The sequence below is a fragment of the Magnolia sinica genome, chromosome 10 (genome assembly GCF_029962835.1).
Source record: "Magnolia sinica isolate HGM2019 chromosome 10, MsV1, whole genome shotgun sequence".
In the NCBI taxonomy this organism is placed as follows: Eukaryota; Viridiplantae; Streptophyta; class Magnoliopsida; order Magnoliales; family Magnoliaceae; genus Magnolia; species Magnolia sinica.
This window is the reverse complement of record NC_080582.1, coordinates 6,954,290-6,971,154: the sequence shown is the minus strand read 5'-3', so window position 1 is coordinate 6,971,154 and position 16,865 is coordinate 6,954,290. Positions and strand designations below refer to the sequence as shown.

Genomic DNA, 16,865 nt, shown 5'->3' with positions numbered 1-16,865 from the left:
TATTTATATATTTACTATTTATAGTAAATTTTAGTTTAAGTATTGTTCTTCATCATTTAAATTTAGGATTAGTGTCTAATATGAAAGTACTTAGAAAAATTTGAAGAATAAGGTAGTGAAAGGTGAGATTTTTGAAGGAGATGAGTTAGAAAGGGGATTTAAGACTTTGGGATTGAGTTTTGAGAAGTCGATAAGGTGTTATGATAGGCCCATTGCCCAAGGACGTGTAACTCCAAGTTGGCAAAAATCCGGGACGTTACAATTCCGTTACATGCGTCCGACTTACATCATGAAATAGATCAGAGATGGCGTAGTCGACCTCCGGTCAAAGCAACTACTAATAGCGAGGAGCTATGGAGGGTCGAACTCCAGAATCTGCAGAAACAAAATACCAACATGAAGCAGACCTATCAAGCCAATACGACTACGACAGAGGAAACTAACTCTCCGTTTACAGTCGACATAATACGGGCATGGTTGCCAGATAGGTTTCAGTTGCTCTAGATCACACCCTACATCGGGAATACCAACCCAACGGAGCACATGGAGTCCTTCCGGACTTACATGGAATTACACGACGCGTCAGACACGGTTATGTGTCGAGCCTTCTCGCTGACCTTGGCTGACGCTATAAATGTGAGTGCTAAAATCCTTGTCATATTAGGTCGACCATTCCTGGCTACTGCTAATGCCATAATCAATTGTCGGAATGGAATCATGAAAATATCTTTTGGGAATATGACCTTAAAACTGAATGTGTTTAATTTACACATACCACAAGAGGATAATGATGTGATCCATGAGGTAAACTTGATTGATATATTTAAAGATAAAGAACCTCTTTCAATTAAAATTCTTGAACCTCTAGAAGTATATTTTACACACTTTAAATATTCAAATGATATTATGATTAGAGACATAGTGAATGCCTTAGGGGATTGTGTCCTGATGCCTGACACAATATCGGGAAGATAATTATTTTGAAAACCCTCCCACCAATGTTGAATTATTACCATTACAGGCGGAGCTGAATTCTGAACTGAAGTTTGATACTTCAGATTTTATGGAGACTACACTGGTTTTTTAAAATTTTAATATTCAACTATTTGTAATCTCTTATTCACCATGGTATACTAATATTGAAAATCTTTCTATCATGGGTGAATGATGCATTCTTTAAATGCCTCATGACAATAAGAAAAAACTCTTTGATGAGGTGCATGGATTTCTCTGGACGATGACGGTCTAGGACATCCAAACTTACCCTAAAGTAGGTTTTTAAATGATCTTGTTAAAAAGCTTGTTGAGAAATCTGTTAAGATACTTGCCAAAGGAAGAACTGATACCTCTGGATGATTAATACTTAGGATTAGGAATTTATTGCTTTCTTAGGATTAGTTTTCTTTACTAGTTTAGTTTAGTTTAGTTGCTAATACATCTTTTGATAGGAAGTTTGCACTTGCTTATATGTTTGTTGCCTTTTAGGTACTTTTTATCTACTCTTTATTTTCTTTACTCTCAATTTTTCTCTTATTGTATATATTTATACATTGAGGACAATGCAGAATTTAGGTTGGGACTAGGTTTCCTTCAAAAATACTTTGAATTTGTGCTGAATTTGTTAAAATTTTGAGCTAATTTTATGTGAATTTGAGTAATTTTGGAGATAATCTAGATATTAGAATGATAAGATAGTTATTGTTGAGGTTTTTTGAAATCTGAATTTTAGTTATTTGATATATTTATAAAGATAAGTTTGAGTTATTAATTCTTAATTTGATGTTTTTAAACATTGATTGAGTCATCTAATTTATATATCACAACTAGCTTACACATTAAAGATTAACTTTGATATTGAATTGCTAACTTGATGAGTATTAAGAATAATAGGAACCAAATTTTGTAAATTTGTTCATCATGTTTAATGAAAAGAATTGAAAGGAGAGAGAGAGAGAGAGAGAGAGAGAGAGAGAGAGAGAGAGAGAAAAGTAATACCCAGCTAAAAAATAATTGTTGTCGAAAGGTGCTACATATTAAAGTTACATGAAAGGACTATAAAGAAGAAAAAAAAAGTGAAAATAGTGTGAAAGCCGTTAATGGGAAAATCAAAACCTAGAAGAGTAGAATATTGAGTTGTAAGTCAAGTTTTGATTATCCTGAATATTCTTTGGATTATCAATGTTATTATGAAAGTAGAGAATTGAACCTTTGGTTGTGATAAGTCTAGACTTCACTATGCACCCATGGAACTCAATGTTTAGAATTTTTCTAATTATATGATTAATGCTTTGAACTTATTTAGAACATTTACCAAGTGCTAGAGTTTAGGAAAAAGTAGTACTCAACATTAATGTATTTTAGATTTCTATAATCTGGATTGTTTTTAGAACCGCTTGAGCTTATGGAAATTATTCATTTGTTTTCAAAATATTTTTCGCATGTTTTGCTCAAGACTAGCAAAATGTTGGTTGAGGGGAGTGTCGAGACTCAAATATTGCATATTTAACCCTTCAATTATATTAGTTTTCCTGGTACTCAAGTGTTAATTCGATTTAATTATATATGTTTTCATCATGCGAGGTGATTTAAAGGCCTAAGATGAACATGTACTTAAAAAGATGAATTTAGAGCTCAAAAGAATATAATGAAGAATTAGATCTATAAAGGACAATATTGAAGAATTCAAGTACCAAAGATACAAGGAAACCAATTGAGGAAGAAAGGAAATCGAAGATTTAAAGTGAATAAACCAAGGAAAATGAACCTGAAAATTCAAGGCCAAAAAAATCATATTCTCAAATTCCAGAGCCAGAAAGACAAAATCCTGAAAAACTGAAGAAACAGTCCTTCGATGCTATCGAGGAGAGTTTCGATACCATCGAAGACAACTTCGATCCCATTGAACCCTCTTCGATTCCACCAAGAAAATCATGAATTTTCAAGTTAGTTGGTAGACATGTTCTTCGATGCCATCGAAGGTGCGCACGACTGTGTAAATTCAAAGTCGATTTGTGATTTTTCCAAGGCGATGTGAAAGTTAGAGTTCCAAAACTATAAATTGAAGTCCCTAGGACGTCTCAAATCTTCTAGGGTTTAGAAAGAGAAAGAAGGCTTATGTAGAGGATCGGAATCTGGCGTATATACACCGGGAGCCGAGAATGGGGTATTATGGAGGCTATCAACACCGGATTTGGCGATCGAAAATTTTGTGAGCCCGGTTTCCAAGTTTGGGGCATGACAATTTCAGTATTTTCTTTATTGGATTCAATAACATTATTTTGAATGATGATATTAGATTGATTTAGTTTGAATTTACTTCAAGTCTTTGAGTTGTTCATATCTGGATTTGTTGTGTACTTCGGGTACAATGAATGCCTTGAATTAATAATTGTTTAGCCTGAATTAAAGAAGGATTCAATCTGTACAATTGATTGATCTAATGTCGCCTCTAGGTGCTATAGATACTATTGATTCCCTGCGATTGAGATCCAAATACTTCATGAGAGAACCAATCAATCAAAATCATATTCTTATTAATGTTTACGAATGGTTTAACAAAATTATCTTCCGATTTGATGGGATAGGACTTCAATTCCAATTGAGTTATCCATTGAATCAGTAAATCGAATATTGAGATTGATATATGTGAATTCTTGGATCATTAGTATTCTATTTATTTGTTTTAAAACTCTTTCCTAAATTGATGGATTAAAAACTTAGGCCAACAGGTTAGACTTGGATTAGCTTTAGACTGCTTTTCTCATTCCCTGTAAATTCGACCTCGATCTCACCGAGTTATTACTACCTTGTAACCCTACACTTGGGGTTTATGAATATTCACTACTAAAAAACAGGGCAATGCCGACGGATAAAAACCATCGGACGGGCCGTTAAAAAAGGTGTCGGCATTTTCAACAGCCATAACCATCGATGTTTCCGACAGCCAAAACCATCTGCTAGAAAGCCATTCGCCGGCGGTCGGCGTTTCTCATTATTTTATTTTTTTTTAATATGAAAATAAATTACCTAATCAATGCACACATCCAAAACTAGCTTAATACCCATTTCAAAAATATGTTCTCCAAAGCCCTAAACCAATCAACCTATTTGAAAAGTTAGTCTACACAAAAGAACAGGAAGAAATCAAAATCAGATCTGCCATTCAAATCCCAAACATATAAAATTTGTATCTCCATAAAAAAATAATTCTATATATGATACCCAATTCCATATAAAAGGCAATCTTAAGAAGAACGTTGATGCAATAATTAAATCTATGCTAAATGTCATTGGGTTTGGTTAAATTGCAGCAATCAGTTCCTCAAAACTGTGAAATTCCTCCAAACATAGATGTCGAAAAATCAGCTCCAATCTCATTAGTAACTGAGAAGGTGCTTGTCATTGGAACTACACACAGCCCGTGGCTTCAAAGATCTTGTTTCGGTCCATCTGAGCCATTTGATTTATCAGAATTCTGCATAACACACTAAATATTTTGCTTGTTGAGATAAATCATAACGAGTATTTCAAAGATCATAATAATGACCAATAGATTGATGAAGATCCTCACCATAACCAGGACACATGCCATGAACAAGTTGGATGAGAAAAAAAGGGGTGGTCTACTCATTAGGTGGGCCACATATGAACAAAAGAAATGGATGGTTAGAAGAAAACAACCAATAGTCCATATTCGATGTAAATGTGTGGCCCATCTAATGAGTTTTACGTTGGGCCCAGTCTAATGAATGGTTGGGAGCCTCTTCACACTGTTAGCATTTTGCACAATAAAGAAATATACCTGCTGGTGTTGAATGGGAACATCATTTTTCATGAATGGTGTAGTTAAAACCTGAAATTATAGAAGAAAAATATGAACTTAGGCATATGTTATTCTCTTTCTTGGATTTTTTTTCCCCTCACTTCTACACTTGGTTTTCATGGAACTTACACTGACTTGTTCATGGAGGAACTTACTTCTAATAGAACGGATGCGGTGTCCGTTTGAAATAAGAGAACAATTACATTCAATTCAACCAAACGAAGCTTTTTTGAATTCAAAAACAAGAAACTGTAGTAGAAATCTTTGCAGAAATAAATAGGAGCTTTTCAAATTTACCTTTCCGAAAAGTGAAACCAGTTGCTGGAGTGGAATGATTCTGTCTCCTAATCTCTCTTTTTGAACCTAGAAAAAGAAATATAGAAATGCTTATCTGTGCATAGCAGATAAACCCCAAATCCCTCTCCAATAAAAATAAAAATAAAAATAAAAACTCAATAGAATCTGTGTTGTACCTTAAAAGTCGGTAATGGCGACGGTGTTCCAATTTGAGGCTTTTTGGGTGCAGTTTCACTGCCACTTTTCTTCTTTGTCAAGCCCCAATCACAAACTTCTGGATTTGGCTGATAAAATATATGAAAAGATTCAACCCCACAAAAGAAGATGAAAAACAAGCCATGAATGATAGAGCAATGCAATTGCCTAATTGCGAGTGCAACTGTTCAGGTTGGCCTAGTTCTTCGGTGGGCCACGCACATGCATATGTCAATGGTTCATGATCAGACTATCCTGATAATAGATGATCGACAAAGATACCCATAACGGCCCACTCGAAGATTAGCCTAGATGTCACTCATGTGCTACTTTGATGTTGACGGTCTGTAGTCATCAGAAAATAGCAACCTTGAAGAAACAGAACAGAGCAAAGCCTCAAATTTGAGAGAAGGATTTGTTGCTATGGATTTGTTTTGTTGGGTTCTTCATCTAATATCTTTGTTCTACTCTTTAATGTCTTTAATGGACTATTTCAGGCATAATATACATCTATGCTATATATAAGAGAGCAACTCTAGGAATTGAAATTTGTAACTAGCCCACCATTTGTTAATTCCATTTCTGATGCAGGTCAGCCCAAGCAACATCTTCTTGCAACTGGATGGAGTGTGTAAGTGCAAAGAGGCTTGTTCCAGGTGATTCGGTCCTTTTTCATCTGGTATGCTCGTTGAGATCCTCATGCCACCTATCATATGCATGCAGCATTTCAACCTGTCATGTCATATATAATTTGCATCTAATTTGCATCTAACACTAAAATATATTGGTTTCATTATCAGGGATGAAAGAATCAGTTACTCCTGGGAATCTGGCATGCTAATCAGCCACAAATAGTCATGCCTTTGTTTTTTTATTTTTTTATTTTTTATTTTTTAAAAAAAAAAGAATGAATGAAAGAAAGAAATAGTTACTGACCATATGGACTAGTGGATTTCATGCATGAGGGTTTGTATGAGGATTTCACAGGGTTTGTACTCTCAAGGCAAGGAGTGATGATGTACTCTCCTCCATCTCTTTGAGTGTCCTTAACAGTTGCATCACAATCAAATTTTCACTGGTACAATTTGGAATGCACAAAATAATGGAAAGTAGATTACTGAATCACAATTTCATGTAAAATCTTTCTGCCAGCTCCAGATTCCTAAGGTATTTCAAATCTACCCTATGATTAGAAGCTAGATTTGAAGCAAAGAACATTATGGAATCAGGTCGCAATGTGCACAATGAAAATAACTTAGAAAAGGATGAAGCTCGTGGAGAAAGTTTTTGCAGCTCTAGCAAACCCATTTGTAAGTATTAGATCATTCCAGTGTAAAATATTAAGAAAGTTTTTTAGTGTAGTACATGTGAATTAAAACTGCACTAACAGTAAACTGTTAACTATAAGAGGAACTAAGGCAATGGTAATTAAACGATAAACAAAAAATAACGAAAAAAAGATAGATCTTATCCGAATAAGTGTATTGGCATGTGTGACAAGCAAGTATTTTTGGTTGAAACAGAATATAGGAGTTTTTGAAACATTGCTAGACAGGTCACAGATTCTAATAAGGTTGCAAGTACAAAGGAACATACCAGCCAAAAAGTAAGATTAAGATATATATTTAAATAAAGTGGATGGACATAATCATCAACAACATTTAGTTCACAAAACCGCCATAGCAAGGTGTCCTGTTCTATGTATTGTAGGACTTTGGTGGTACACTTAAGACCTTCCCCATGGGAAAAATTCAAGAAAGGTGTGAGTTTTAATCATATCAGCCTATGAAAAGGTAAAAATCTCATCAATTTCAAGAAAGGAAGGAGGAAAAAAAAAAAAAAAAATCAAAAACAAGGAAATCAGATCAATCCATCTACATAGAGTGGTAAATATAGGCAAAAATCCTGAAAAAAGATGTGAAATATTATCATTTTGGCATGCGAAAAAAGGAGAAAAATAAATTTATTAAGAATGCCATCCAAAAAATGCCATTATTTTAGTAAGAAAATAAATTTATTTCAGTTCGATAACCATTGATGGTTACTTTGAATAATTTCAAGAAAAAACAAAGCACCTGAGGAAATGTATCTTCCGGTGTATAGCCCCTGGCTCTCGTTCTTTCTAATAAAATTTTGGTTTTAAATTATTTAAACAAACAAAAAAAAAATCATCTCCAAGAATACAAGAAATGCCCCACCATTTGTCCTCTTCAACAACTGGTTATTCTACTATCAGGTCTTCATTGCTTTGTTTTCAACCCAAATGCCCAAAGGTCAGCCAAAGATTAGGCTTGATGGCCACCAACACAGCATGAACACACTTTTAAGAATGAAATATGTAGAAAAAGATATGCACAACCCTACCTAATTAGTGGATGCATAAATAATCATCCATCTTGGTTAAAGGGAGGAATTTGCTTGTGACTCAGGCACTTGACTTTGAATGCAGAAATCTTTTACATGCTGCCTTGTCCCAGAATGCACCCAGGAAATCTCTGTTCTTGGGAGAGTCCTACAAATTTGATAAAAAGCATAGTAAGGGAATGTCAAGAGAGTAAAAATGAAGAAGATAAGTACAAACATTGACACAAAATTACAAACTAACTAGATCTCACCAAACCAAGGTTGCTTAATTTGAAAAAATGAGTTAAAATGTCTAAATATGTAGAAATGACTGGAATAGAATTCTGAACCAACATTTACAAACTTGCAAATACAAACACATGCGCATATCTATAGTTCAAATTATAAATTAGTACTGTTGGCTCAAATAATACATGATTACTATAATATGAAAGCTAAGCAGGTTGGTAATCCATTCATGTAGCCAAAAGACTGAAAACACTAGAAATTTTCATCTTGAGTCAACTGACAAATAAAACAATGAAAAAAAAAAAAACAATTTTCTTTGGTTGAAATGATAATGCAGCCAATAATTTGATTACAGTCACTAGTTGCAGTCATACAATAATAGTTCCAACTATCAATGACTTCAACCCGAAGATAGCCAGTCAATAACATAGATCCCACTGCTTCGACCTAAAGAAAACTTATGGCTAGCTACAACTGAAATACCTGCTTGTGACGCTTGACATACATTTTCAGGCTCACCATTGGCCTTTGCGGTGGATTGCGCCAAGGCAACAACAACTTCATGAAATTTAAGAGTTTGCATTTGCTCAGAGGTGCTTTGTGCCCCTTTATAGGGAGTCCACTACACTTTTTAGAGGGATCAGATTCCTTAACACCATTCATCTTAGGTGCAATGTGTACGCATTTGATGCTTTAGGACAATGTAAACTGCCAGCTGCTGGGGCTGGAATGGCATGCACTGGCATCACAGAAAAAAAATAAAAATCACGGAACTTGTCATAACATTTTAAATCCCATATTGCAGCAGCTTATAACTCACTAATATTATCAATAAAAGAAATCATGGAACTCGTCATAACATTTTAAACATGGGACTGCAACCAAAACAAACATCATTCATAAACATCAACTTTGCCTAAAACTGCAATATCATGAATGCCCAATAAACAGAAACATAAAAAATGATGACAAAATTCACATAATCGCAATTTCAACATACAGGTGTCCGCAAATCAAATGTTACGATTGTTCAACTCATCCCAATCTTGGGACTATGAGTAAGCGATTGTGCGGTTAATATACGCCAACTGCACAATTTTTGAGTTCCCGCATATCAAGCGCCTTGATCCAGCCAGTGCAATTGGGCCACCATTTCCAAGGAGAAATCACCAACTAATACCTTATATTTAAGGTACCATGTTCTTTTATCTTCCGCTGTCATGTTGCTTTTGTGTAACATCAAAGACATGCACAAGGAATGCGGCATTCATAAATATCACCTGGGATGAAAATGAGTATGGTCCATTTCATATGGTGGCATGGTCTTACTCAAATTCTACGCAACTACGCAAATGGTTCTTCCAATCTTAGGATTTTTGGTGCACAGGCCATTGATGGGGAGGCCTGTCAAATAACATTTCAATCATTGAATCACCAGGCCCACTTTACAAGCTGAAAATCTCTAATATTACTGTACAACCCCTCCACCCCAAGCATTTTATCATACCTCTTAGAGAAACTTTGGCAGATCTGATAGAAGGATTGATCACAGCATGTACCACTGCCATAGTAGAAGTCGGTTGTGAGTAGAAAGGCCTGAAAAAATGTCGCAGAGGATGACAAAGACAAGGAAATTGAGGCTCAGCAGAATGCAGAGCTTCTCCTAAGGACTACATTTTCTTGGACATGGTGACAAGAAAATAGCAAGAGACTAGCATGAAAATGCTCAGGACATCTTACAGGGCATCTTCCATTTTCATATGCTAACCCAACTAGGACGATAGACTATTCCGCCCATGTGATATTAGTATTACAGCAATGCAAACAACTGATTTCAGGGAAAATTAAGTAGAAACCACTAGAAATTTCAGATGACGCAAGCATAATACACCTACGAGCATATGGAGGGAGCAAATGCAGAGCATTTTTTTTTCATATAACTTGTGCTGTCTCTTTTTAATGGGTATTCTAATCAAACAAACAGGGAACCTTAGCCCTGTGAAGACAACCAAAAAAAAGAAAAAAAAATCAAACAAACAAGGAACCTTACCAATGTGACGGAACAACCAAAAACCAGGCGGCTGCATATGCATGCACCAAGAAAACCATATCAATTTCAGCACGCATGACCCTTACCGTGTGTGATGTAGCAAAAGCAGAAAGGCTGTCGTGGATGAGCACGAAATCCAAAGCAGTTTGAATAACAATTTAGTTGGTAACCGGACACCTGAAACTTAGATGATTGAATAACAAGACAACTCTGCAGCAGTAAATCCAGCCAATGCTACCAACAGTTTCATGTTGACAGAACACAGTTAACTCAGAAAGCAAAAAATAAATAATAAATAATAAATAAAACTTACCTTGTGAGCTGCTGCCTCAGTGGCAAACTCAACATGGCCGAATCCCTTGAAGACACCCTCTTCATTTGATGCAAATCGGACGTCAACTACTTCACCAGCACCTTTGAAGAAATCCTCTCCGCAGGTGAACAAAGGAAGCAGATTACCTCATTTCATCAGATGTAGCCATCTCATTTCCCATACACATTGAGAGATTAAAATCTCGTCACAAGAGTAGTTTTCTCTGGTATTAAACGATACTTACACATCAGCTCTTTTGACAGAATAGGATAGTTTGCCAACAATAGGGTTTTTGACCAGAAGTCTGGGCACCAGGAGTTGCAGGTGTTTTAGCCTGTATCAATTTAGCATATGACTGTAAGGTTCTGTAATATAGAGTCGAAAAAAGCATCATAGTCGCATAGTTAAGAAAATTACTGCCTTCTTTTCAGTCTTTGCTGTTGCGGCATCTGCCATTTTGACATCACCATCCTGCAGTTGCAACATCTTTCAATCAATTAAAAGATTAGAAACTAAAACAACATAAACAGTTTGCATGAGGAAAGAAAAACAGTACTGTATCTGCAGCACTTCATCATTATGATGCCATCTTTGCAAATACATAAGATAGCATTCTGAATTTAGTAAAATGAAGATGATGTCGCCTTGTATTGCAGCAAACTTGCAAATACTATCAAAGATACTAGCACAAAAAGCAAGGGGAAAACATTTAAAATATTGTTGCGTAGCAAAGTTATTCCACTTGTGAAAGTGCTGTAGATGCATCACACGGAAGAAGATGCTACTTGGGAGACAGAAGCCGATGTTCGAAAGAACTACCCTCAGATTCTCGAGGAGTACGAAAAGGTACTAATTTCGAGGACGAAATTTTTCTTTAAAGGGGGTAGATTGTAACGTTTCGGAAAAATTCGTACAAAGACCCGAGTACCACCTCAGGTAAAAATTACCCAAGACCAAAACCTTTAGAAATTAGGTTAATGTTAGCAAGTGCTAAACTAGAGTGCTTGTGAAATTAGCACTAATCACTTTAAATATGATCTGCAAGACCGAAAACGTACAGAATCATTGACGCTACATTACCCTGAAATATAGAATCCGTCCTTAAACCCAGTTGTTCTCGGGAGCACACCGAAACTTCGTATCGGACCTGGACCGCACGTCAAAAGTCCGATGACCGTGAAACTATACAGTTATGACTGCATTATTGGACTTGACAATCCCTTTGGAAATTAAGTCCTGATTGTGTCTAGAAATACACAACTTGAGCCTAGAGTAAAGTGCGTGAGAAACGTGAAAATATTTAGAAATAAAATTTTGAATTTAAGTAATCTGAGTCGTGTCGCTTGCGGGCCAAATATAAGAATTCAGACCGTCAGAATCTGACTCAAATACACCCTCGGATTAGTAGAAATGTCCCACATATGTCGGTGTACTTGTGGCCCTGATTGAGTGATCGTGACCGTTGAACTGAAACTGGTCCACCAGGCTGATCTGTAAATCCGATCGGAACGAAAACTCAGCCTGACCTAGATCCACGGTCAGGGAGTTTAAGTCTGATCGCACGTAGAAAAGGGGCCACCAAAAGTGCTCCGTTGGACCGAAACAGTTCATATTTAGATATAACCTAAGTATACCTTGACCCTGGGGCCATTTCCATCAGTCCTGGGCCTATATAAAGACCTTAAACCCCCTCTCTTTCACCCCATACGAATTTAAGAAACCTTAGGGGAGAGAGGAGAGAAAAGAGAAGGGAAAAGAGGGAAAGTAAGAGAGTGAGTTGGAGATTCTCCATGGGATTCGATCCCGCTACTCCACGCACTCAACTACCATTCCTATATCGTTATACAAGCGATTCCGACTCCGTACTTAGGTAAGAAAACCTAACCCTAACTTATCTTAGGGTTTTCGACTAGCGTAATGGATAAATTAGCTAACTTATTCCCTGTTATAGGTTATTGTGGTGCCGTAGACAAGACTTAACTTTTAAAACTGAGTTCGCTATGAGTCTACTGGCAAAAGGTGCGTACTATAAACGTATAGGTTATGGTTTTCAAGGCTTTCAATGTCGGTTAATAGTTTATTACTGATGTGGGTGCTATTTCACATGCCAAATGCAATGTTTGTTTCGCGTTTCAGATATATATGAACTATATGGAGTTTAGTGTATTCCATGTATTTGTAGAAAAGATCGTATACATATGGAATTTGAAAATGTGTTTGCCATGATTAATTGTTGTGTGTTTATACTAGTTGTATGTGTAACAACTCCTTGGCGAAAGGATTTACCTTAATACATGCTATCACCAACATATGCATGTATGTTGGAATATGTAGTCTAAGTGTTTGTAGAAATGTCTGAATGAACCAGTGTGAAATAAATCGTACTTTATATGGACGTTAAGAAGAGATTCTCAACTATCTTAATGATGTGTATGATTTCCTCCATGTAACTTACATTCTTTGTCTGTTTTACTTAGGGACTTCATATGTGTGAATTCATTTTTAAGTTGAAATCCATCAAATGCTCACATGCTTGTATGATTAGAATTGTTGATCCATTACTGTTCTGATTTGCTTGTATGATTATTTGTTATAATTGAATGTGTTTGGGCTACGATTTAGTCCAGGTAATCGGTATCAAATCTCGAATAAGTGGCTGAGGTTTTTTTCACCACACAAGACGCGTTCGATAAACCCGAGTCGTACTTTGATTGTCGGTAGTGGTTAGGCCACACGAAGTGCTCGTGCATTTCATGTCGATCAACTCAACGTGCGCTCGTACTAGTCGAGCTCGTCAAGTAACCCGATTGACCTGATGTATGTTCACCATGTTTGGACGCTACTGCTTGAATCTAAGGTACCAAACTTACCAGTGAAAACCCTTTTAAACCTTGGTACCTCAATCCGCTAAGACTTATGAGCCGGGCATGGTGATATGGGACACCATGGTCAAGTTGTCGGCCTACGCTGGGGTAACGAGCCTCCTCGTAGTGACCAGTGAGCAACCCAGACTCGTGAGCCGAATATGGTGGTATGGGACACTGTATTCGAGCTGTCGGCCTACACTGATAAGGTGACGAGCCCTTTGTAGTGACTTCAAATGTATTCTAAGACTGCATAGAGGCGACGAGCTCTTAGGTAGCAATAAGGGTACACTAGGCCTGCACTAATAAGGTGACGAGCCCTTTGCAGTAACCTAGAACTGTAACATCGTATGAGATTTACTAGGATTGACGACCCTAGAATGGATCATCATTTGAGAATTAATGCAAGGGAGGTACCTTAGCTTCCCAATCCTGCTGTATGAAAAGGACTAATAAGAACTTGGTAATCATATTCATGCACCACATTGCATGTGCCGTTTGGCGATGTGTAGAGAGCACGAGGAAGTGACTGACATGCGCAACCGTTAGATGAAGATCGCTGAGGGAGTGCAGGCGAGGGCATGCATCATTTATTCATAGCATTCTTGCATTAATCAGAGTACTTAGGGATGTTCGATTGTATTGCTTTATCATTACTGCTTGATTGAATTGATAACATGTTAACCTTTGCTTTATTGTTCCACTGAGTTGATCACTCACTCCCACGTTACGGGACGGTGTCTTGAACACCAACCAGACCCTGTTGTAGGTTCAGATGATGGCGTAGCTTGCGAGGCGGAGCCGGACTTTGAGGATGATGATGATGCATTCTCATATATGTAGTATTCAGGCGGGTTTTCGTAGACCGTTCTGAATCGACGGAGGCTTCAGGGTTATACTTGTAGTGGACTATTACATTTTTGACATTTCATATTTTGAAACAATACATGTAATTATTGACTTGGCAATGCATACATACTTTGGGGACTTATACCGATTTGTAAACTTATACATATTCATTTTGGTCTTCCGCTTGCGTATTACAACTGTCCTTGGATTATGTTTTGCTGATTTGACTTAATCTTATTCATATTTTATGCGCTAATACAAACAACATTTAATCATCATTAAATATGTTGCATAAGTGATGCGTTGGAACTCGGGAGTTGGACTTCTACTCGACCTCCGATTTTTAGGGCGTTACATCAACCATAGCACAACCTAAGGTTCCTATACCTCAGCCCTAATCCACCCAACCACAAGTTGGGAATTGTCAACCCAAGCTCAATCCAAGTGGGCTTAGTTGGGTTGGTCGAGTGGATACATGCTAATATTTTCATTATTACATTAGTCTAATGAATTTTCAAAGTCTTATTTTTTGTACCTATGATTTTATTAATAATATATTGTTATTTATTGTAAAGAACTTTATTTTTTCTAAACAAACGAGCTAAAATATAAGAAAACTACTGCTTTAAAAGTCATACCGTGTAACACGTAATCTATTTGGGAGAGAAATTCGACGTTATCTTGTTAGCTTGAGTCATCGGAAATGACGTGGACCATTGAAACCCTACAACACTGGAATTTTTTGTGCCTTCAACATAGACAATCCGCACTCAATTATAAATTTTAAGTAACTTATATATCGATCGGGTTCAGGTTGGGTCGTGCAACCCAAAGATCGCAACTCGAGCTCGACCCAAGTTTTATCAGGTTGGTGTTTGTATAGCCCAAATTCAAGACCAAACACAATATATCATGCACAACCCCAACCCAATGTCAGATCAGTTGAGTTGAAACTGCCCGACTTTCAGCCCTGGTATGCTCCATCTTCAAGCACCAAATGCAAAAAGATACACCACGCGTGCCAAAGTTAACACAGACCCTCGTGGGCAGACTCCAGTGGTCCACCCAACCGGTGAGCAACACATGCATGTTAAATGCCTATTTGGACACATCCTTCCAAAAGGGTGTTTAAGGCCTAAATGTTGTTTTGATCCAATGACATTTTATGTTGTGAGTTTAGATGCACTTTGCAAACTCTCTTGACATCTCCCAGCAAAGCTTTGGACCCCTTTGTTCAATGTCCAAACGAGCCCTAAATGTGGACCATTTGTTATTAATTTCTTGTACATTTTGAATGTTGAATACCTAGCATTTGCTTAATTAAAGTCCAAAATATTAAGCCATGTGCCGATGTGCCATGTTGGCACATGTATGCATTTGTGTTCAGCGATTTGAAGATGGAACATTTGGATTAGTGTTTTAAGTGTCGACGATATCAGCTGATATATCCCATGATATATATTGCATTTTAATCGTGCGATACAAAACACAAGAATAATGAGATATATCCCACATGTTCGATCCGATGCATTTATGTGGCTGTTGACTTTGTTGCCATTGATAACATATCACATGTGAAGCATTTTTAACAATCATGGTTGTTCTTGCTGGAGGTGCTTGTTGACTGTAATTTTCAACATAGTTAATAAGGTGTATAACTATCCATAGTAAGTATCCATGCTAGGTTCATCTTTATGTCTTGTAGACTCAAAGATGTTTCAGTTTTTTTTTGCAAATGAATAGTCCAAAATCTTTGTTACTATTGCTGATAATACTTTTTGTTTGATCTTGTGGATTATGTCAACTATATAAAATGGCAGATTGTGGGTGAGATTTTCAGAAAAGTTTCCTTTTTGTGCAGTTTTGTCTGTGTTGTGCATCTCCTTGTTGGAGTGGTATACTGTCTTGTTAGCTGGGCTGTTGGTCTGTATAGGTGGGTCTTTGTTTCATTTTCAAATTTAGTCTGGTGGGCCTCACTAAGGATCGGTGGAGCAAAAACCTCCATTGAATGCAAACATGGTGCATATTTAATGGGCATGCATGATATGCCATTTGAGATTTGTAAGAGTCAATCTTGTTGTGTTGTATGGGAATTCTTTGATATGTTCTCAGGGAATTCTGTCATACGGTGAGATATGCCATTTACTGAAAAATTAGCAGAAATAAAACATTAAAAAATGAAAAAATAAAAAGATAAGGCAAGTTAAGTAACATATTTTAAAAATAAAATTTCTATGTTATGTAGCAGAACTTTTTTTTTTTTTTTTTTTAATGCATATTGCCATTTAACAGCTACTCTTAAATGAGACTTCTAGCATATTTTAGTATTAAAAAATCGAATATGAGATCTCTCCTCCATGTCAAAAAATAAAAAATAAAAATAAATAAATAAAGTTATTGGGCATTCTACATGGCAGATTTTTTAGTAGCAGATGTTGGTGACTGAATTTCGTTCTTGTTAAGATGATTTTCTGCAATAAACACATCTCTTATTTGGTAACTGAAGTTTTATTGCTGTTACTGATATAACTTGTTCAAATGATTGAAGTCTTGCCATCCATGTGTTTTGGGAATCAAAACCATCTTGTTGTTGGTGCTGCTTTCTTATGATGGACAACCTCTTGTTGAAATCAATAATAGGCTACAAAAATCAATAACAAGCAATGATAAATTATTGAACATCTTCACCATGTTATCCAACTACTCTTATGTACAGCCATGGTTAAGATGTATGTGCCTCTTAATCAAAATCATCCAACCAATTCAAGCATCATGACATTCATAACCATTCAATTCAGAATCGTCCATCTAGTGGACCTAACTGCATGTGGTACATGGGTCATCTGTAAACCACTCATAACCATCCATTGAATGAGGAATTTT

At 36.5% G+C, this 16,865-nt stretch overlaps 1 protein-coding gene and 1 long non-coding RNA gene across 15 annotated transcripts; one reads left to right on the top strand and one right to left on the bottom strand.

The window, feature by feature from the left end:
- Positions 1-4,176: 4,176 nt before the first annotated feature.
- LOC131257879 (transcription factor bHLH112-like) lies at positions 4,177-10,957 on the bottom strand. 14 transcript variants are annotated; one of them, XR_009177678.1, is made up of 10 exons: positions 10,510-10,957; positions 10,270-10,383; positions 9,957-10,166; positions 9,414-9,502; positions 7,679-7,826; positions 5,879-6,020; positions 5,296-5,403; positions 5,120-5,185; positions 4,802-4,852; positions 4,177-4,474 (listed from the first exon to the last, which is right to left on the bottom strand). XR_009177678.1 is itself a non-coding variant. In XM_058258808.1 (8 exons), exons 4-8 carry the CDS (start codon positions 5,879-5,881, stop codon positions 4,427-4,429), a joined length of 276 nt encoding a protein of 91 aa, XP_058114791.1. In that variant the 5' UTR covers positions 5,882-6,020; positions 7,679-7,826; positions 10,270-10,383; positions 10,510-10,941; the 3' UTR covers positions 4,177-4,426. The 14 variants fall into 14 exon arrangements, 5 of the variants coding, with proteins under 5 accessions (XP_058114791.1, XP_058114790.1, XP_058114789.1 ...); XR_009177679.1 differs by lacking the exons at positions 9,414-9,502; positions 9,957-10,166 and adding an exon at positions 8,412-8,645; XR_009177677.1 differs by lacking the exon at positions 9,957-10,166 and having other exon boundaries at positions 10,510-10,952.
- Positions 5,305-6,163, top strand: LOC131257880 (uncharacterized). Its single transcript, XR_009177683.1, has 3 exons — positions 5,305-5,342; positions 5,906-5,993; positions 6,115-6,163. It is a non-coding gene; the product is annotated as an uncharacterized LOC131257880 (long non-coding RNA).
- Positions 10,958-16,865: the final 5,908 nt, after the last annotated feature.